General features: G+C 44.5%; 2 protein-coding genes across 2 annotated transcripts in view; one reads left to right on the top strand and one right to left on the bottom strand.

Annotated features, from left to right (window-relative positions):
- Positions 1-105: 105 nt before the first annotated feature.
- LOC120056635 (cytochrome c oxidase subunit 8B, mitochondrial-like) lies at positions 106-1,310 on the top strand. The gene is made up of 2 exons (XM_039004835.1): positions 106-299; positions 961-1,310. The coding sequence occupies exons 1-2, from the start codon at positions 183-185 to the stop codon at positions 1,054-1,056; spliced, it is 213 nt and encodes a 70-aa protein (XP_038860763.1). The 5' UTR covers positions 106-182; the 3' UTR covers positions 1,057-1,310.
- A 5,856-nt stretch (positions 1,311-7,166) lies between these two features.
- The window catches only part of LOC120057313 (pro-neuregulin-2, membrane-bound isoform-like), a 58,409-nt gene continuing 42,162 nt past the window's right edge, over positions 7,167-23,413 (bottom strand). The window contains exons 5-10 of the mRNA XM_039005888.1: positions 22,754-22,830; positions 14,048-14,150; positions 13,809-13,932; positions 13,341-13,468; positions 12,996-13,217; positions 7,167-11,019 (exon numbers count right to left, since the gene is read on the bottom strand). Coding sequence (XP_038861816.1) covers positions 10,350-11,019; positions 12,996-13,217; positions 13,341-13,468; positions 13,809-13,932; positions 14,048-14,150; positions 22,754-22,830 — 1,324 coding nt within the window. The 3' untranslated portion in view covers positions 7,167-10,349. The remainder of the gene's footprint in view (positions 11,020-12,995; positions 13,218-13,340; positions 13,469-13,808; positions 13,933-14,047; positions 14,151-22,753; positions 22,831-23,413) is intronic.

Here is a 23,413-nt window from a genome sequence, read left to right as displayed (position 1 = left end):
CGGTGAAATATCTGGCTCATTCTTCTATCTGAGACATGGCGATGCGCACGCGTTAGTCCTTTTGTGTGACAACTACAACTCCCACATTGCCGTTGGGATATCCCAGAACCGACCGGCGGATCCCCTCCTCCGTAACCAACTTCCCCAGTATTCAATCAAGAACCTCTACTCAAACAGCAGGCATGTCTGGGCTCATCAGAACTATTTCAACCCGCACTGCTCCAGCTCTGCGCGGACCTATGATCACCCAGAGGGCCAGTGTCTTCACCAGACCGGCTAAAGACCCTCTCGGCCCTGCTGTAAGTAATTGTGTCTGTATTTTTCATACAGACAAGAAACTCATTAGTAGCTAGCTCGTCGTACTAGCTGTGATGGCATACATCGCTATGTTGTTGGGCCTGTTAGCCCGCTAACTAACTAAATCTAGCAGAATTTTTATCAAGTAATTATTGTCCTAATTCCACTTTGGTGGGGTAACATCGCAACGAGACATGTGTCTTATTTTAGCCAAAAATCCATTGGACATTTTAGTTGGACTGGAAGGTCACGTTAACGTTAGCTAGCTAGGTCATTTCGTGACAGGCAAGGATGCATAACTACCTTGCCAACGCCGGCTGACACTGACAGATCGCGGTTCTGTTTTGCAGTTTTGTGGCTATATTCCATATTTTGATAGGAAACTCTAGGTATTTATAATGTAAAACGGTATTATATTATTGCTATTGTGATAATTTGCTAACGTTTTATTGCGTTAATCTCCAAGGTCGTGTTAGCTATGTAGCTACGTTAGCTAGTTAGGTAACATTGCTAGTCACTGATGATTCACCACATGACATTGAGCCTCAATTTGAGGCAATCTGTTCTATACATTTGATCATTGTGTAACGTTACACAACACCCTCAACATGGCACCTTGCCTGGAATAATGTAACCATGTTTGCGCTCTCTCCCTTTCTGTAGGAGACAGTCATCGGACTGGGGATGTTCGCAGTGGCTATCCTGGGACCTTCCGGTTGGGTTCTCGCCAACATTGAGAACTACAAGAAGAAAGAATAACTTAACATGGACTCTGTCTTAACTGGGACGTCCCGTACATTCTCTACTTACTCAAGACCCTCCTGGGACCATCACTTCAAAAACTCCTCTTAAAACCATGGAACAAATCCCCAACCTCCATGAACTACCTCTTCACTCCAGTCTGTCTGCCAATAGAATGGCTGCACAACATCTCAAGATTTGTGAATTTTAATTGGCTTCTTCAAACAAGGAGTATGTTACGATAATGATAATAAACATATTTAAACTTTAAATGGTCTAGTATCAAATGTGCATGTTAAGTGATTCTCATTCATGCCAACACCACCCATTAAATAGAATAGAGAAAAATAGTATGTAAGAGCTGTCTGTTTAATATCAGTGGCCACCAACAGTATATCAGGTTCTTATTGCTTTACTATGGGTATAAACCAAGCTATAAACCATTTCACATACCTGCAAGAATGTTCTTTTTGGGTTATGATGTAAGAAAGTACTGTAGCACTGATACTCTTGAAAGGGTCAAGTTGTCATCTCAATTATGATTTCATCCAGCCCCTATCAATACCACCATCTGTTGGCCAATAGCTGCTTTTACAATATAATACGCTGCTATAGAAATGAACATACTATTGTGCACCTTTGTGCTATGTCAGTTATTGAGACAAGGAGTTTGCTTTTGTATGGCTCAGTTTCATTTGTTAGTGTAGATTTGGATTTCATATCTAAGTCTGTACATTTGAAAGTTTGAAATTATCTACAGAGTTGTGCTCCTATGACCCCCTGAAGTACTTATTGAATATGCCGGTCTCGTATTTAACGCTAATGCCATCAGGTTAAAACAGACAAAAGAAGTCAAGAAGTTTGTTTACTTCATAAACTAAATGAATCTATTGTAATTACTTAAATGATCATAGTGGAGTAGGAAGTGGAAAATGATCTGATGTATCATGATTAACTGAAATGAGGGCATCAGAGAAACGTTGCAGTGCATGATCGCTGTTCAACTCAGCTTTGTCACAGAAAGGAGGGTTGAAAATGTCAGGTTCCTCCAGTCCGAGCACCATGTCATAGAAAGACATACTGAGGATCAAAAAGACAGGTGGTCACAAAAGGCTCTTTCGCAATTCATTTCTCTCTATTCCTCACATCCTTTTTCCTCACCTTCTCAAACCACATTGACCCAAGGATCTTCCCCTGAACCAGTGCTCCTGTAGCACCAAACCCTTCGAAGGTAAGTGGTACACAATCTCCATTTTAGGATGTTTTGTATGATTTAACACTCATTAAACATGAACCTTGTTTGAGCCTTCCTCATGAGTTATTGCAGGTGTAATATCATGCAGTAAAAAAAAAAGCCATTGCTTAAAGAAAAAAATAAGCGAACATGTTTGGTGTTCGCCAAAAGGCACTCTGGTCAGATGAGACTATGCGTGAACCATCCTTAATCTCTCGTTTTGTCATCAATTTGACCTAGCATCATTTACGGAGTGGTGTGTGTCATGACGGCTAGAAGCATAACGACCAAAATAAAAGACAGACTAACGGCATAGAGTGAGTCATCACTGAGGACGAGAAGTAGAATGTCAGAGAGGACTGGATCATGGAACCTTTTACTGTATGTAAACTAGAGGGTCTGAGTCATTCGGCGATTCAGGACTTGCACTGACACTATGGTGCATTGGTGGAGGAGATGAAGACACATGGTCCAGTACGGAGTATTTTTCTATTTCATTGAAGCACACACAATGGACAACTGGAACTGAATGGAGGTTATGGAACAGGGAGGTTAGAAATAGATCCCATGCCTTTGAACAACCTTTATGTTGTCTGGGAATTGTTTGAGTAGTTTATCATTGCCTGTTATAAAATGGAGGAAGTGAACCTTGGGGCCTGGTGTGTGATGGTATTGTGCTAGTAGCTTTGTAAGGGGAGGCTGGGGAGAGGATTATGTCTGCTGCAGCTCCATACAGTGAGCATGCTTTGTGCTGTGTAGTATGCAGATCTTTATGGTTGTCCAGCTAGCAGTGGATGGTGTTGTGATTGTGGGTGAATAGCCGTATTTGGCTTGAATACCATCGTGGAGATTATATATTAGAAATTTTCACAAAAACATCATGTTTTAATTAAAGATTATTTATTTTTGTAGGTATCAGATTCAAACATACATACAGTAATATACTTATGGATAGTTTATAATTAACTGGGTGGTTCGAGCCCTGAATGCTGATTGGCTGAAAGCCGTGGTATATCAGACCGTATACCACAGGTATGACCCAATTTGTTTTTTTACTGCTCTAATTACATTGGTAACCAGCAATAAGGCACCTTGGGGGTTTGTGGTATATGGCCAATATACCACTACTACGGGCTGTATCCAGGCAGTCCGCGTTGCGTTGTGCATAAGAACAGCCCTTAGCCGTGGTATATTGGCCATATACCACACCCCCTCGAACCGTATTGCCAATGCCGTCCATCAATGGTGGTGAGACTGTAAAAAAAACATATATATACACACACACACACACCTCTCGCTAAGGCCAATCCTAAACTTAAAGGTTTACCCTCAGAGAGAGCAAGAGAGCGAGAGGAGACAGAAAGAGGGCAAAAAGAGAAATTGAGAGCGAAAGAGACTGAAAGAGAGAGAAATAGAGAGAGAGAGAGAAGCATGAGGGCAAGCATTGGCATTGAAGCAGTAGCAACCTTAACTCAACACCTAACGACCTCAGAGAGATTTGTAAATGTACATTTGAAAATGTAACCACTATCAATTTCAAAGATGGAGCTATAGGTGTAAGGACTGACCATGAATTGTCAACCCAGATCAGAACACAGATGTTCTGGCAAAGGCCAAAAGGCAGAAACCGTAGTACAATAAATAAATAGTGTTACTTTGCAAGCACAGTGTAGAGGGGATTCTTTTGATTTTAACTATTTTTTCCCCTTCTCCAATGCACCTGAAAGGGTTGATGTACGTTAACCCTTGAAATGTGCTTTCACTTTGTGTGTGACTGTGAATTCAAGTCAGCTTCCAGGGGTGTTTAACATCTGTGTGTTTTGTTGGGAATTGTGAGGAAGGTCAAAGTGTCATACCTTCTCAAGATTAAAGGATTTTTTAAATGTTATCCATACCCTGTTGTGATGCGGCAATGTACAAGTACAGAAGAAAGTCATATGACGGAGTTGTTGAGGACCTTATTGCTTTTGTAGTACCAGCATACTGCATGTACTGCAATCTGTGTTATATCTTGACAAAACACTGCAATAATGGTTTAAATACACTTTCCCGGGTTTAGCGTATCATAGGTATTTATTTTTGCTTGGTTGATGGCTTACGGTACCTGACATGGAAGACTCTTCTGATCTCTGAAGTGTGTGGCCGTGTGCTTGATTACCCCCATGATTGCATGGAACTTCCATCTCATATTGCTCAAATGAACAGCAAACCTGCTTTCAAAAAGAAAACAGATAAAGCAACACCTCACGACACAATGCCTCTCCCCTATTCGACCTAGATCGTTGTTGTGTATGTATTGATATGTACTGTAGGCTACGTCTGCCTTTTTAAAAATGATTACGTTCTGTCCTTGAGCCGTTGTCATCTATTAAATGTTCTGTATTGTCATGTTTCACATTTTGCGTGGACCCCGGGAAGAGTAGCTGCTGCTTTGACAACAGCTATTGGGGATCCTAATAAAAATACCAAAAAGTTCACTGATTATTGATTGCATTCAAATGTAATCCCAATTAAACAAAAACATTTAGCAATATTTGAAAGACCTATTACCATCTAGTGGTCTTCAATGCAAGGAACATTGGCATTCATTGCAGATGATAGTATTGTTAGTGTGTGAGATACAGTGTAGGACTCAAGAGCCTTTCACCTTCCATATACCTTCGTAGACTGTCTGCAGTCTGCTCATCTTGCCTGATCCACACTAGGAAGGAAAATCGGATGTATTCTTGACCTTGGTTTGTTTTGCTGGAATACATTACCTGAATACACATTTCAAGAGGAAATGTAAAACCAGACTCTAGACTGGGACCTGTAACAGGTCAGACTATGCACAACTCCATTGGGAGACAGAGGGGAGACTGACTGAATGACTATGTTATCCTTCCATGTTATACTCATTCAGTTGTTACAAAGTGAATCCATGCGGAGCTGACCTGCAATTACAGAGCAATCAGTGGAGGGTCAGGTTCCACGGCCACACCCGGCTCTAACGGTGCTGGAGAAGGAAGGCCCTCCCTCACACGGCCTGCTTTGACACGGCATGCACTTGGAAGGGTTCCACACCAAACTATTAGCCAAGGAAATACCATCAGAGGTTTACAAGCATCGAATAATGATAGGAAGCAGTTAAGGTTTATTACTGTGTGTGTGTGTGTTTTATAAGAGAACATGTGCGTCAATGGACATGCACCGTCTGGTCCGTTTTATCGGATATAAAATAGTGAACATGGATAATCATGTCTTCTATCAAATTGGTGAACGAGGCTTCTTGACCCAAGTTGATGGGAACAGGATGAGGTAATGCAGCGGTACGATTTATTTTCCCAGAGATCCACCCTTCACCTGCCAATGGACTAACAAATAATAATCCCTTACCAAGAGAGGGCTTCTTTTCCCCATAAGTGCTGCGAGTGAGTCATGTCTAAGGCCAGGCATACTGGAAATACAAGATAGATGGCGTTCTATCCGTGACTGACGAGACAGACGTTCGTTCAGTTCCATATTCTTCAGATAAAAGGCCGAGTACTCCCTGACGTGACAATTGATGCGAATGGACAAAGAGTCTACCGCTGGCCGTCAATATTTACTGTAATGCTGTTTTAACAGGGCTTTTGACCTTGCAAAGACGTGCAAAGCAGATGTACTGGAACAGAGAGCACAGAGATGCCAAATTGATCTGAACAGTTGAATGAAGCATGGAGAAATATCTCACAATATTCCCTAGGAAGCAATCACTTCTCTAGCTTTTGATCGCCACAATTCAGATTGATTTCCAAGGATGTGAAAAGTCAGAAAGTACATTTTTTGCAAAATATTTTAAAAAGTGGTGAAAATTGGTTACTCTTTTCTTGAACCCTCCATTAGCCTTCATAAGGCTGTTATAAAGTGGACATGACAGATATCTTTAAAGAGATGCATATCAGTTTCTGAGAAAACAAAATGCGGTTTCTCAAGCATTCGCTCTCCCTGCAAAGGCTGGCAGTCTGGGACACTGACTTTCAAGCGTCGCTTTGAAAAAGGGCCCTGAATGCAGGATTTGTGTGTGAGCCAGTTCAACATGTTGCAATGCGTGTTGAGCTTTAAATGAGTTGGAAACACAGTCGCCAATAATATCACTATTTGGAATAGGATCAAATCTACAGCGGTATATTCCAAGAAGTCCTCTCACAGTATCGAGGTGTATTCCAAAAATCACTCACTGGCTTGTTTTAAAATTGGTTTGACAGAAGTGAAATAATATGAAAGCACGTGTTTCAAATTTTAGCATGTCAGGATTTACCGGTGAGAACTAGCGACACATAACTGATAGTTGATCAGGGTCATCGAAGGGAAATAAATGTGTTAGCGATGATGAAAGCCAGATGAATGTCTTGGAAAAGTCTTGCGAGAAGTCAGAAAGAATTGTTGTTTTGACATTGAACCACCGTGTGAGCAGCTGGAGTACTACAGTGTCAAACGTTTCATGTTTCCAGTGTGTACATCAGACACATTTTGACACTCATAAACTCGACAGTACCAACAGTCTACCTAAACTATAGACAGTGTCCTTAGCAGACACAGTCTAGTACACTATTCATTAGTTTGTGTGTACAAAGGAGCATTTTTCCTAACTCTTACCTTTTGTGTAACAGAGAACGAACAATGTTTCCCCTGGTTTCTGTGGTCCCATATCTCAAGATATTGGAGAAATGGCACGCTCAGTGTTACTGTCCAACAGACGTATCACAGCACACACACACACTTCAGATACTGGAAACAAACAGTGTGTCACAAGCAGGAAGTTCCCCAAAACCAGTCATACCTCAACCCAATGGCTAAGGATATCTCAAAACACACACCAAAGCCCTGCACAGAGGATGACCGCTTATGTTAAAATGATATGAATAAAGATTTATTTTATCATATGAACAGGTGGATATTTTTTTTCTCCATTTTATTTAACAATCTATGACAATCTCACATTTTTTCTAGCATATTCCAAGAATGGACATGGGGGGGGGGGGGTCTTTTTTTTTATTGCTGAATGTGAAATGAAATACACTTTCACTGACCAAAAAAAATAAATGTCTGCTGCTTTGTTACCATGCACGCATCTAACCTTGACCACAAGCACATGCAGAGGAGAGGTGTTCAAACATTTCAAGCGGGGAGGGAAGAAAAATAAAAACAGGACGAATCTGGCAGCACTTCTATCGAGTGAGGAGAGGGGCAAAATGGGGGGTAATATCACATTTCAACTAACTAAGGAAGCACTGTCTACTTTTGCATTTTTCAAACACAAAATTAGACCCAGACTGAAAAAACGGAAGGAGAGAAAATCCATAGGGGAGATGAGACAGAAAACCATTGTCTATGTGTCTATGTCACTCTGCCTTCATCATACCGCAGTTACACGTTCGGTTTCAAATCCTACTTGTCAGTTTGGTTGTCATCTAGATTAACCTGATGATTTGTCCTGGTACAGTCATTTGAGTTTTTTGGTTGTATTTCAAAATGTATATGACCAGTTCTGCAAGATTATCAACTGTTTTCTGTCACCACAATTCAAATGCATAGCCAAAACAAGCTCCTGCAATATTTTTGGGAGTGGAGGACAGAGAAGTTTGAACAAACAATTTGTTAACTTTTAGTGACATACTTCATAACAGGCAACAAATCACTATCCTTATCCACAAAACTGAGCAGCACTCAACGTTAGTGTATGAAACCCTTTAAAGTGGTTAGTCATTCCTGTAGACTTGCGTGTTGTCTGCTTGGTCTCGACACAGTGAGATAATTCATGAACCCCCCCCCCAAAAAAATCTATGAACATGAATCTGTGAATGAGGAAAATTGACAATTTGAGCAATGGCTGCATAACTGCATGAAATATAATAATGATGTAAATATGTATTCATATCATGTTTCTTCTTCTACACTACAGGCATTACATAGGTTTCACACAACACACTACAGTCACCTCTTCGAAAATGATGTCATCAAACAGAGCAAAATGGAAAGTTTGCATATTTTGGCATTTTATGACCCTCCAAAGTTTCACAGCTATTTATCTTGTATTGGTGTAGTGTGTTCTGTTCTGTTCAACACTCTGCTTTACTTTTCTCTAGATGGGAGTGCTCAGAGGAATAGCAAGTTGGGTGTGACCTTAATGTCCTTGGGGGGACCTTAGTCTTAGGTAGGTCTGATGGTGGAGGGGGGGGGGCAGAGGGGTGGGTGGAAGTCCTGAGACGCTGTGCGGCCCTTTACTCTGGCCACAGGGACACAATGGACAGGTGAGGAAGAGGAGGAGGCGGCATGGGGGTCATGGGAGAAAGTCTCTTTGTATTGAGCCACTATCACTGATGGCAGACTAACTGCTACTGTACACTGACAAGTGGCATTTCTTCTTCTTAATCACAGATAGGCCAGGATGTTGGAGGCTTACCCTGTTGGGACAAGGAGGGGCCATTAGACAAGCCATACCCTGTTGGGACAAGGAGGGGGCCATTAGACAAGCCTTACCCTGTTGGGACAAGGAGGGGCCATTAGACAAGCCTTACCCTGTTGGGACAAGGAGGGGCCATTAGACAAGCCTTACCCTGTTGGGACAAGGAGGGGGCCATTAGACAAGCCTTACCCTGTTGGGACAAGGAGGGGGCCATTAGACAAACCTTACCCTGTTGGGACAAGGAGGGGGCCATTAGACAAACCTTACCCTGTTGGGACAAGGAGGGGGCCATTAGACAAGCCTTACCCTGTTGGGACAAGGAGGGGGCCATTAGACAAACTTTACCCTGTTGGGGCAAGGGGGTGCCATGACGTAAAACCTTACCCTGTTGGGACAAGGATGGCCGGGGTGGGGTGGGGCAGGTTAGGTGAGGCAGCTGTAAACACACATCAAGCAACAACATGCAGAACTCTCTACCCAACAGAACTCTCTACCCAACAGAACTCTCTACCCAACAGAACTCTCTACCCAACAGCAGCACAACCCTGGAACCCAGGTTGGGCCTCACTGTGCATCAGCAGCTTTCCTTGACTGATTCAGCTTGCTTTGGTGCCCAATAGAGCAATGAGTTGGTACAACACACACACGCCCACACACACTCCTTCACTCAGAGAGCAAAAAGGACCTGCGTTGCATTTATCAGATTTTCCATTGGATGCCAAAAATGATAAACCCTATAGGCAAATTATATTAATGTAAACATACACCTTATGATTAAGTGGTTTATATTGCATGATGTGGAAGGGGAGGAGTAATGTTCAAATGGGGCTGGACTCCAAGAAAGAAAAAGAAAAGCCAAAAGAGAAAACGTGTATAAAAAAAATGATGTCCATATAAGAAAAGGCTACAAAAACCTCCACTGGCCCTCTGGCATCGGCACACAGCAAAAACCTCCACTGGCCCTCTGGCATCGGCACACAGCAAAAACCTCCACTGGCCCTCTGGCATCGGCACACAGCAAAAACCTCCACTGGCCCTCTGGCATCGGCACACAGCAAAAACCTCCACTGGCCCTCTGGCATCGGCACACAGCAAAAACCTCCACTGGCCCTCTGGCATCGGCACACAGCAAAAACCTCCACTGGCCCTCTGGCATCGGCACACAGCAAAAACCTCCACTGGCCCTCTGGCATCGGCACACAGCAAAAACCTCCACTGGCCCTCTGGCATCGGCACACAGCAAAAACCTCCACTGGCCCTCTGGCATCGGCACACAGCAAAAACCTCCACTGGCCCTCTGGCATCGGCACACAGCAAAAACCTCCACTGGCCCTCTGGCATCGGCACACAGCAAAAACCTCCACTGGCCCTCTGGCATCGGCATACAGCAAAAGGCACCACAATATTACTCAATTTTTTAAGTAGTGAAAAAATTGGCACGTGTTTTGATGCTGTAAATCAAAATGTACATATAAATAGAGTTTTCCCTATAAAAAAGTCTTTGCTGTTAACTAGTAGACAACTTTTGCTAAAATGAAAATAAATATTTCATTTGTTTAGAATATCTGTCAGTTATATAAAATAAAAATATTTCTTATAGGTGCAGGTTTATAGTATATAGATTTTTTGTTGGTAGGTCGACTTCTTTCTTTAGTGGGGTGCATTGTCCGGTTTGGACCGCGAGTGCGTCTGTCTGGTCTGTACGTTCCCGCGTGCACCGTGCCGCCCCGTAGAGTGCGACTGAGAAGTCCGACTGTCGGCTGGCCTGTAGATGGTGGAGGGCTCTGCGTTCATATTCTGCATACTGAGGAAGGGCGTGTTCTCGCCCTCTTCCTCCTCCGACTCGCTGTCCGTCAGGCAGCTGCGAGAGCCGTAGTCCCGTGATGCCTCGTATCCTCGCGGCGCTACGTGGCCGTTCAGCCTGGACCTCCGCAAGCGCCGACCCCCACCACCACCGCTGCCAGGCCCACTTCTCTTTGGTTGCTCTCGGGAGGACAGGTACTCCTGCGTGGTCTCGTAGTCTTCTTCCTCAGCCAGCCGGTAGGGGCTGGAGGGCAGGCTGCCCGTGCTGTCGTTCAGGTAGGTGCGGCGCTGCTGCCGGTAGGGCTCCTGGCGCTGGATGTCGTGCAGGGGCACCTGGTAGCGCCGCAGCAGAGGCTGGTCGTCCTCCAGGGGGTAGGGGGTGTGGGCGGCTGGCGGCAGGGACATGGCCTGGCTGGTGTTGGGGGAGGTGATCTGGAAGATAGGCACCTGCGGGGGCAGCGAGTAATGGAAGTCCACTGGAGAGAGGCGGGCCGGCGTCGTCAGGGCCGACACATACCTGTGGTGAGGGTGAAGATGGGAGTGGGGAGGAGAAGGGCGGGGAGAGGAGAGAGAGGACCAGGCCAAACAGCAGCAGCGGAGTTAGATGTCATGTCTAACAGAGTGACGTGGGACAGGGACCCACCATCCACAAACAGCAGTAAGAGACGTTGTTGAGTTATTGAGCAGAGGTTTGTCAGTTGTGTGTGGATGGTGTTTGTGACATCCCTGTTTGTCTGTTCATTCAGTCAGTTTGCTATATCTTTGTTATGTTAATAAATGTGTTGATCTTATCGGTTAATGTGACATTTAGCCAGTGTTGGGGAAGGTACTCTGAAAATCTAGTTAACCAAGCTACCAATGACTTCACACTAGAAGAAGTTATGGCACACTACAGCTACACTTAAGAAACATATCGTTTACTTAATTAAATCAAATCAAATGTTGTCACATAAGCTGAATACAACAGGTGTAGTAGACCTTACGGCGAAATGCTTACTTACAAGCCCTTAACCAACAATGCAGTTCAAGAAATAGAGTTAAGAAAATATTTAGTAAATAAACTCAAGTTCAAAAAATAATTTAAAAAATCGAATCAATCAAAAAGTAACACAAGAAATGTACATAACAATAACGAGGCTATATACAGGGGGTCAATGTGGGGGGGGGGGTACAGATTAGTCGACGTCATTTGTAAAGGGACTATGCATAGATAACAAACAGCGAGTAGCAGCAGTGTGAAAACAAAGGGGGGGGGGGGGGGGGTGGGGGTCAATAGTTCGAGTTACTTTGAAAAAGTAGCTCACTACATCCAGACTACTTTGTGAAAAATGATCGGACGTCAATCTGATATGTCATATACTACAAATAGCAAGACAGACTAGCCTACATGTAGTTCAATACTCCCCAACACTGCCTTTCGCCTTAGGGAGGGTTATACCTCAGAAAATCATCAGTGTGTGTGTGTTGCGCTGACTTTTGTGATGCTTTAATGTTTAGATTGTACAATGTGTTGACATGTCCCATTAAACTAGTGTCCCTCTCCCCCAGTACAGTCCCTCTTCCTTCGTATGTTCTATGGCACTGGGGGAAAAACACAGTACACACTTTAGGAAAAAGCATCTGAAAGATCCAATGGCAAATCTAAAATAAAGTTAATCACTGTTCCACTGTAATCCTGTTGGAAAGATTAGCATTGTTCAGTCCAACGTTAATTATAGCCTACTGTAGCTATTGGATGAGCGCACTCTCACCAACTTAAACACTCTCAAACTAAAATCTTAACATCGTAATTGAAACAAATGAGTGGTCATTGGTTTCCAGCTGAACTGAGTGAATAGAAACCAACGTTCTGTAAACGTCTCTGAACGGCTGGAAGCGATGAAGACGTGTCCCTGCAATAACACCGGTGCGCGATCTTTAGGCATACAGCAACCCAGGCCGGAGGTCACAGTAGAGTTGACAACCACAGCAGAGACCTGCTAGCTAGAGCTCCACCCCAGAGATCCGATCTGTTGTTCTGCCCTCCGTGTCTTAATGAAGCCCTTACGGTATTCAGCCTCCTGTTTTGCTGCCATACAGAGTTAGGGGAGTACAGTACAGAACAGCGGGCTTGACACAGCAGATTCTTCACAAGAAATACAGCTGCCTGTGGGATCTCTCCTGTCGACCGGCTTTGACACGCAAAACACTTCACACTTAAACACAGGAAAATACAACTGGATATAACTTCATTTTGTATATACCTACAATATCCTTTATCAGAACAAGACACAAGAACAGTAGCAATGTTGAGACCCGTCTGTCCTACAGTAGGCTTATCTCATCATGTCTGCCTATGATATAGTATTTGCCATTGACACTTTCAAAGTGCCCTTGCTGGCCTCTAGGGGCTGATAGAGAGCCAGCTGTTAAACGAGGCCTCCTATGGTGGGCACTAGAAAATGCCCCGGTGCCATAACCACAGAGATGGGCCGTGTTCCCTTCCCTTCCCACCTGTCGCTGTGTGGAGAGTCCCCCAGCGAGTCGAACGAGTCCCCGTACTGCAATCCCGGCCGGTGGGGCACAGTAAAGCCACAGTGTGCGGCACGCCTGGCCCGGGCCTCCATGCACGCAGGACTGTTGCATTTACTGGTCCCCACGGAGGACGACATCATGCCCGGCGAGTCCGAGAGGACACTGTCAGTCCGCTCCAGGCTCCACGTCCGCTCCTCGTGTCTGAGACAAGAGAGGACCAAAACGTAGGGTTGAACCGGAGTATAGTCCGGTGTGCACATGTGTGAATAATTTTCCTGTGTGCATGTCAAAACATTTAGCTGTGGACGTTGAGTGACGGGTTACCTGTGAGTGGATGAACGGGCATGGGTATAGGAGTTGTGAGATCTGGAAGACGCGTGGCTGCCGGGGAAGGAGGCCACTGTTCCGTGCCGTATGACACGCTCCGTTGCGGGAACATTCTTTGAGATGTACTAAAAACCACACAGAGGAAAAGGGGCTTGGAGAGATGGCACGAAATCGTGTAACTTTACACACATTACTACCACAAAGACTGTGTTGACAGATGTGAAGCGCTGTTGATTGACCACGTGGGTGTGTTCTGGAAGGAGAGGCTGAGTTACTGAAGGCAGTTAACCGGTGACATCCCTACCCTTCGAGAGTACACATGGTCCACTATAGGAAAGTACAATTTCGGATCCCATGGTACAAAAATTCCACAAATAAAAATTTAAATAAAAAAAATCAACTTACCCATTCATTAAAACCAGTAACAGATCAGTCAGTAAAATAATCAATGAATGTGTGACTCACATCTACCATGGGTATCTCCTCAGGGCCAGGTCCTGGGTGATTGGGTCCATTCGCTAGGTTCCGGTTGGGGTGATCTGCACACATGTTCTGCCGCAGGTGATTGTGCATCTTCTTCCTCTGTTTCCTGTGGAAGAGAATACCCCAGTCACTCACATATCTCCGCTCCAGGGATAACAGTCTATGCCAGGGTCTATCAAACGCAACTAAACCCATTGTATACTGCCCCTGGGCTGACTTACTTGGTTTTGCAGTAGGCCACTACACACACGATTCCCACCACCAACAGAGCCACGCAGATACCCGTGATTGTCAGGACTCTTTTCTGATAGAGCTCCTCCGCCTCTGTGGACACAGGCACAGACACACAGGCACACAGGCACGCAAAGTACAAGGGGGAAGAAAGAACAAAACAACATCAGCCCCTTGAAGTCGAAGGTGTATGTATCCCATCACACCATATCCTGATCCTGATCCCACACCCCTGCTCCTGTCTCCACAGGTTCTATACTCCCACACTAACCAATACAGCAGATGCTGCTCTCCCTCCGCACATGTATCAAAGCAGTAGACAGTACGTCTACTGCTTTGATACATGTGCGGAGGGAGAGCAGCAAACAGTAGGACTGTTGTGAACGTTCGGAAACATGAGTTAGCTGAGTCCAACTCCAGCCCCTTATTATAATGGCTAATGAATAAAAGCCAGTTTTAAAGCTAGTAAATATGAATTAAATATGAATATGAGTTATTACAAGAATAATTGTGGTTTCAACATCCAAACAAGAAGCCTGGGGTATTTTATTTAGACGGCTGACATTAACTGGGAATTTGTACAGCGTTCTCTAGACATGTATATGATTGACATTCAATTGACATGAAATGTATTTTAATCGCTGTAGCATATATATGTGTTGCGCAAATGCAGTGTGAATTGTTGGGCTGGGTTTGCTGTAACTCATGTCACTGTTCTGGATCACTGTTCTAGAGGCATCGCTCTACGGAGGTCTGCTCAAAACAGGTTGAAAACAGAAAAGCTGTCCCAAATCTGCTGCTCTGATTGTAAGAGTGCATTCATCCAAGAGATGGCGTCTGACTGAAAGCCCATCAGATCAACACAGCTAGACAGAGGCTGCTCAACCGGCCCGCTCTGCTAGACCATTTTGCACAGAGGCACTCAAACAAGCAGAATCGCAGGTAAGGCTTTGAACATGCTCTACATTCAATGCTATAAATATAACACAAATGAACGCAAAAAAATAAAAATAAATGTGAAACTATTGTTATTGCATGTCGTTTTACGCGTTTTATTTTATTTTATGATCAACTAAAAATAAACTAAGACACATTTTCAACCGCTTTCCTTTCCCGTAGAAATGTTCCTGTGAGGAGAGGAGGACGTGGCTTAACCAGGGGAGAGTGGAGGGAAAGAGGGAGCAGGCCAGGGGGAAATACTGATGGTAGTAGTGGGCCTATGATAAATAATGTCATGAAAATGAATTGTATTTGTACTGCTCCACCCATCGGAGGTTGCCTCTCTCTCACCCACTCCCTTCAGTCACCGGCAGCACGGGCAATTTTACATCCGCCTGTCGCTGCAACTCTGTTTTCTGCCACAATAAATAAATCAACAAGGCTAGAATTTATTTATGGTGGAAAAGAGCAATAGGTCAACCATATTGGTTGTTATCTAGTGATAAAGAATTTTCAACAGTGAGAAGAAACATTCTCGGAGCCTCACACAAATTTACCTGAATGTAGTTCCAAATTAGATTTTGGATTTTTTTTTTTACAGTGAGGTCTCATAAGAAAACATAAAAACTCCAGCATCACGGGCAATTCCTCGGGAAAGGAGGTACTGAAAGAACAGACTATGTCTGTACGCTCTAAATAAGGTATGACATGCTCATACCACAGTAACTTCATTCAAAAGAGTCCAGTCACACAAAGCATTCTACTGGTACAGACAATTCTCGACCATAGTAAAGAAACGGATGGGTGCAGGTAGAACAGAGCAGGTTGACTTGCAAAACTCTATAGTGAGGTTTCAAATGAGAGGAGGTTAGAGGTTAGAGGATAGAGGTGAAGTGTTGAGGGGAGGAGGAGAATGACACAGTTAAGGTGGGCAGCATGGATGTTGGGGGAGGGGGCGGGGGGGGGGGGTAGTCAACTGTAAACCTGGCATAGCATGCTAACAGGGGGCAGAGGTAGAGGGGAGAACATGAAAGCAAATCCTGAAGGCTTTGGTTGATAGAGGAGAACAGGGGTGTCCTATTTGCAGCACTCATTCCTGAGCTCCTGTCTGTGTCTCAGGGATGTGGCGAGGGATTCTGGTGTCGGCTAATACAAGTTGGAACATGGTACAGTTCCTGCTTTATAATAGGTGGATCATTAAAACATGTACCATCACTATCAATTAAAAGTACAGTACGGGAAGTACTGAACAGTGTGTGTGCCTGTGTGTGCGTGTGTGTAAGAGAGAATGAAAGAGTGAGAGAGATGGAGGGAGAGTGTGAACGAGAGAGGGAGGTGTATTTGTTTGTGTGTGTGTGTGTGTGTGTGTGTGTGTGTGTGTGTGTGTGTGTGTGTGTCTAAGGAGGGCTGGGGGGTTATACAACTCTTCCAGAGTAATGTAATTCAATTCACACTAGTGTTAACACTAGCCAGGGTGTGTGCCAACAGAAACACATGAAACTACGCACTCGCACTGTTTATCCTGTCGTAAACAGCGGGCGTGCGGACGGCCACGGAGGCTTACGCAGATAAGTCTGAAGTCATCAACCCCGGAGAGAAGATTCCAGAGGGAGTCGAGACTCTAGTAGGACACCACTTCTCCCTGAGTGGAGGATGGATGGAGGGGGGGGGGGGATCTAGCAAACTCCATAAAGGGAGGATCCATGAATCAAGCAGGCTTCCATATTGATTTCTACCTGCTCTACAGGTCTATAGTCCCTTAAAACCAGTTCATCAAGGAGAACTGGTACATGCGTTCCTGTCAGATTGTTTACATGGCCGAATGTACTGTGCGTGTGGTGATGAGGGCTGCAGGTTAGGACACCCGTGGTAATGTTAGAGGGAGATTCGGCTCCACGGGGCAGCCCAGTGAGTTACGGTTATGGTTGATTGACAGATTGGTTAACCAATCAATGGGGCCATTTACTTTAGAGTCCAGAGGGAATGGAAGCAATGTCAAACAGAACGGAAGGAGATCAAATACACAGCTCTAGTCAAGCTGGGAATTAAAAGGAAGGATTGTTCCATACCCATAAATTCAATCCCAAGATGCTCTGCCATTGCAGAAAGTTGACAGTTGGGGAAACAACATCGACAACAAAGGAAAAAAAAGAAGAAAAAAAAGAAGAGACCAGTTTAGGAGAGACGCCTTCCAACATAGATAAACAACAGATATATCCAGTATGTGCACTGAGCAACAGGACTGACGGGACAGTCGGAGACATGGACGGTGAGTCAACAGTTACAGTGACGGGATGGAGCTGGACAACCATCAAGATAAGACGACCAAAACATCCAAACAAGCGCCACACACACACAGACACAAGACAGCAACAAGCAGTTAGTCAATCTAGACTATGGCATGCAAAACCAGACATCCACTGCTACATGGGATCTCTGGGCCAACCGTTAAGGGTAGATTAAGACACAGCGCACTACTTAGCTAATGAAACATTTTATTACCGCTACAAATGGGCCTCTAGTACAAGAACATAGTTTTAAAAGTATAGATTAGACGTCCAGTTAGTAGATTAGAATGTATCGTCCTGACTATAAAGGGATGTTAGACGTTACACAGTCCAATGTTACCGTTCCATTCAGCACAGGCAACTCCGTTCAGGGAGGATTTGATAGGACGTGACATGTTAACAGAAAAACCTTACCTGTTTGCAATTGGAATACAACATCTGATCAATTCACATGGTCTGGCATTAGAACTGTGTGGTGGTGAGGGAGGGGCTGACCGCTAGACAATAAGGGCATGTACTGTAGGAGACGTGGAACCTGCGATTGCACTCACAGAGGGATACGTGTCAATTTGAAGACGAGTCCGTCTCAGCAATCAGTCACTCAACCTCGTCTAAGGACCAGCACCTTGATACTATTGACAAAGTGAAGATGATGCTTCACCTCATCCGCACAAACAAAGGGGGGGGGGGGGGGGGGGGGGGGTTATATTGCATGGGAAATCAAGGCCATGGGGAGAAGTGGAGAAGGGCTGCCTGCACCATTCAAGCTTCTGAGCCCATACAGTACATCTGAAAGCTCACTCGCTCTACACAGGTCGCAGCAAATCCCTGCTGTTGTCATGACAACATGCTCTTGGGTAAGCCCCGGCCTGGCTGAGGGGGTCCAGCTTTCTGTACAGGAGTCAACGAGATCTCTGGGGTAGGGGAGACACCCTGATAGGAGAAGGGAAGGGAACTCATACGTGGGATGGATGAGGTTTGGGAAGTGAGTGTGGAGGGGTGGAGAGGATTCTGTCTGCTTCTATATAGTTCTGTTTTGGCCTCAAAACTAACTTCACAGCATGATAAGGATTACATTGCTAGCCCAGAAATGCTGAAGAGGCTGATTGTATATGACAGTGGCTCTACAGTCTCCTCCATTATTCTACACTGTTTAGGGTAATCACACGAGTATCGATACAGTCATTCGAAATGGGAGAATCCTGTTCTAGCAGGTCAAGTTAACCGTTTGGAAAATGTAGCCAACAAGCAAATGTAGGTTACGAGATGCATTTCTTCTCTGGCTGACTAGTAAAGTAAGTACATTTCGGATGTACATGGTTTTGATACAATGCTGTCACCGGAGTAGTCCTGACCTCGATTGTCTGTGCACACTTGGAACACGTTTAGAGAAAATTGGCGCCCAGAAATGACCTCTCCAGTGTGCTTTCTGAATTTAATGACATGTCAGATCTCGCACTGGGAGAGGGTGGAGAAAGGGTTTGAGCGCCACCCCTTCCGTCTGCCTTTTCACTCATTCACTTTGTTATTAAGTGGAGCCTTAAGCTTGTTCCCACTGCTACTCTTGTGTACACGCATAATCCTCTCTCAAAAGGGATCACGCATGACTGGGAACTTTTTGGAGAAATTTCGACAGATCCGATTAAGATAAAGCATTTATGTACTAATGAATTAATTACATCCCTGGTTGGTGGCGACGTTAATGAAATATTTGGTCCGGTCGGATGTCTTTACAGTATTTTAAAATTGTGGATATCTTAATGGAAGAGGTTTGAAAGCATCACCCACACATCCTTTCTAGGTCATCTCAGAATGTTATTTGAGGGGGAAAAAAGTCTTCGCTCGGTTGACTAGAGTTGTCAATGAATACACTTCTTGAAAAGGAGAGGCAATTGTGTTAAATCTCAGTTCCACTAAGGTTAAACATAACATTACAGTATGATAGATGTAGCTGTAGAGTGAGAGGGCTCCCACACACTGCCTTCTGCTCTGGGCTAGCACCTCAGTACAGTTGACTACAGTACCAGGCTGTAATGCATGGACTCTGGGAAAGGTCTGGAGGCGCTGACATTACATACGGTATACGTTTTACAACTGAACAGTGTACATGAGTAGTCTGTCTCTTTAGCTAACATTCCACTCCTTTTCATTGCCAAAGAGACTGGCCTTTCGGGCAATCTCAACATTCAATAGATGGGTTAGCTGACAACGTCCCGTAAACAATGCGCACGCTTCAGAATGGGTGAGTTGTCGTGATTCAGGATGGCCAGATTGCTAGCAACAATGACAAGAAACTGCCACGTGGGGAAATCGTAAGTGACTTTCTTCAGCTAGTTTCATCTTGTTCTTGATACCATGTCTTGTTTTGAGGTGTTTTGAGTTATTTTATGTCTATGCTAATATGGCTACAATTCACTCGCTAGCTAACCAACTGTATCGATGTGTTTGAGAGACAACAAGTGGTCATTGTGCACATATATGCATGTCTTCAATAAACATTGGCGACTAAATATAGTTGATATGTCAACATTCTAATCCGACCCACCCAGTTTTACCCCATAGTTGCGCACGCGTCGGTTTTGTTGCAAAAACAACCAACCCATCTAAATGCACTTGGATTTACGGCAGAGTTGCTCATTGGTTGTTGGAAAAACCACCGTTCATTTTAAAAACACTTGAGGGCTGTGTTCTGTGTAGGCTTACCCTGGCGTGACATTTTGATAACCGTGTAAATCTCTCTAGGACAAGGTGACTATTATCATCAATATATTTCACCTGTATTTACCCCCCCAAAACGAAATGCTAGTTAGCTGCTAATGTGGCTACCAAGAACTACAAATGCCATGATCATCTGGACGAGACTGCCGAATCGAGGCAAAGGTAAGAATCTCTGGATCAACTATCTAATGTTAGCTACATTTAGTAATGACTAAATTGGCTACATTTCTTTAAATTGACAATTCTGTGAACTGTCTTGTACAAGTTTTAAATTGACACAATATCTTTTAGCAAAGGTGTCAACTAGAAATGACATGCAGGAGCTTGCAGGGATTTGTAGTCTTGCATTATGTCTACATTGATGCTAATTAGCATTTTCAAATCTGAGAGTAAATAGAGCCGAATATATTGATAAAAGTCATCTTGTCAGAGAGATTTACATGGTTATGAAAACGTTACGCCAGGGTAAGCCTACACAAAACACAGACCTTTTTTGAAGCGTTTTTAAAATTCTTTATGGGAAAAAATGAATGGTGGAAAAACAATTGGAACTATTTCCCTGTTTGACCGCTAGGTTTAATGGGTATTATGACACCTCCACTGTGGGGCTCTGTGATGCTTACAGATATGCACTGCAGACTACTACAATATTGCAATACTATAAATCATTTGCCATGACATGACATTGGAAACAGGCCCAATGTTTAATCATATACTGTGTACTTTTGTAATTGCATATCGTAAATTTCCCCTTTTGTTCATGCAAAACTAGAGAACCCTACGTGACATTTTGAAGAGCTACAAGTAAGCAGACACAGATTTATGTTTTGTTAATCTAAATCTCTTTTGGATACATAAACTGCCCTTTAAAAAAAGTACTCACGGATAAATACTAGTTAACAACATAGGAGTCATGTTGAACTGCAGACACTGGGGAACATAGCAAAATTGAGTTGGGGCAGAAAGGCATGATCCACATAGTGTGCGGACATACATCAGAGCCTATAGCTTCGAGGCACGACCTGCCGAGCTCAAGTTCTCCACATGCCTCTCTCTAATCTGGGTGTAATTGTGAGGTTGATGGACATGCTTGCGGGGGTTGCCAACGTGGAGTGCCGGTACAGGGTTGAAGTCTGTAGCCCCGGGCCACTAGTTCTATTCAATACCGCACTGCAATTACAGGGCAGGAACTCAGAGCTGAGGAGGACCTATGTGAGAGCAGGCAGCCAGGGTCTGTTGTTTTACTGTGTGGATGGCATTCTGCTGCTGCTAAAGCTTTGGACTTGTCCATACAATAACAGCGACGAGTATGGGAGGGAAAGCTAAGTGCAGGGAAAGCTAAGAGAGTGTGTATGTGGGGGGGGGGGGGGGGGGGTCAGGGAAAACTGCATTCTCCACACATGTCCTGATCCATGATGTGACTAGTAAAAGGTAGGTGTCGTCATTGCAAACTGCCTGTGCATTTTATACCTACCAGCATGTTCCGTATAAAGGTGATGCAATGCCCACATGCTTACTTGGCTTATTGTATTCCCATGGGATTTAGAGATGATACATGGGCGGATAGTCTTAACAATAACAAATTGACAAAAGATACAAAGAAACGTGAATAATGACCAGTTAACGTCGTCAGGCAATTTGCATTACAATTAGCAATGTCCGTAGGCTAGATCAGGTGTCATCAGCCTAATGCTTAACAGCCGTGTCACCCTAACATTCATGTTGGATAACCAACGCAATATGAATCAGGGTCTTTCTGTCCATGGATCAGCACTAATATTAAAATCACAGACGACTGTTTGATTCGATTTCATACAAGCGTGATTGTCACGTTGTTTAGAGAGGGTTTGATGTTGTATCGTGCTTTTGTCATTAGACTGCGCTGGCGTGCAGTCAACTAGTAGTAGGGTTTTCAAACAGCTGGAGGTACACTCAGCAAACCAACTCAGCTCGGGTTCATTCCAGCAGAGCACGTGCAATTACTGTACATATCAACGTCAAGGACATTCAGTACCAAGTCACACGCAGACGTCCAGTGTATGCGTCGCTATGCTAATTCTCTCTAATGCAGTAATTTGTTCTAAAATTAGAACATCAACAAATTAACGGTGTTGGTCTGAGGGGAGCGTCGCCACGGGACAAGGTAGTTGAATTTGATGAGTCAACAGACACAGATGGTAGAATAACAACTATGAAGGGCAACACAACACGGCGCCCCATGCCACATGTCAACGTGCAGGACAGACAAGACAGACAAGACAGACAAGACAGGACAGACCGACAGAAGAGGAAATGGACATACGGTAGAAACTGGCCATAACGTAGTTTTGACAGCGGTCGCCAGTAAAGTCATTCGGACACCTGATGGAAGGAAACAAAACCACAAAAAGAGAGGGAGGAGGGAGGGATGAGGGAGTGAAAGAGAGAGCACGGGTGGGGGGGGGGGGGGGGGGTATCGAGAGGAGAGGATATGCACAAGAGACAGGGAGGAGGTGAAGGGAGAACGAGAGAGAGCGAGAGAGACAAAGAAAGAGAGAAGCAGAAAAACACCGAATTAGAACCGCAGCAACGCCACGGACAGTAGAAGCAGAGTGATCCCACTGGTGACACCATTGTGCTGCACACCACCCACGGCTTTGGTTGACCTGAGAGGGAGGAGGAGGAGGAGGAGAAGGAAGGAGGAGGACTATAGGAGGTAACCCAGTGACAACCGTGGCTCTGTTCTCAGCTGTGGGTGTCATGTGAACATACTTTTGTAAGGATTGGGCATGCGCAATCGTAACGGCTCAGTCTGCAAGCACCGCGGGCCGAAGTATCCATCCGGACATCTGGGGGGAGGAGGAGAGGTACAACGTAATATGGAAAACACAGCAGTGAACTCTGTATGCCTGATAGAGGTTATATTACAATATGCAATATTATGGTGGGGCAGAAACGTTCTTCTACCTGCATCCCTGCTTCAGTGTGCTAGACATTACAAAAACATTGCTAGGTTTTTGGTTTACTTGCTTAGTAAATTAACTGGGTTAGCAATCAGTGTCGCTCAACAAGGGTGGAAAGTCTCTTGCTGAACAGAAGGCGGTTGACCAGGAGGACGTCTTTTTCCAATGGTTCTCTCTACCATCCTAGTTCGGCTGTATCCTTTATCAATCAAGTGCCACGAGTTCAAACATATTAACCCGTGCGAGAACATTTCCACTCACGAAGGCAACATTTCCACACCGCCAGCTCTTAGCAAACAAACTGCAGCAGTAGTACCCAACGGCATCTGTTGGTAAATAATCAGGAACTTGGAAGCATCGAAATAGAACAATTGGGATTGAGGCATATAGCTGGATCGCACAACAGACACTGTAGCACATGGCCTCAATCTCAACATTAGACAACTCTTGAAGCGCTGACAACATCCGT

This window comes from Salvelinus namaycush, chromosome 12 (genome assembly GCF_016432855.1).
Source record: "Salvelinus namaycush isolate Seneca chromosome 12, SaNama_1.0, whole genome shotgun sequence".
Lineage (NCBI taxonomy): Eukaryota > Metazoa > Chordata > Actinopteri > Salmoniformes > Salmonidae > Salvelinus > Salvelinus namaycush.
This window is presented reverse-complemented; position numbering and strand designations above follow the sequence as displayed.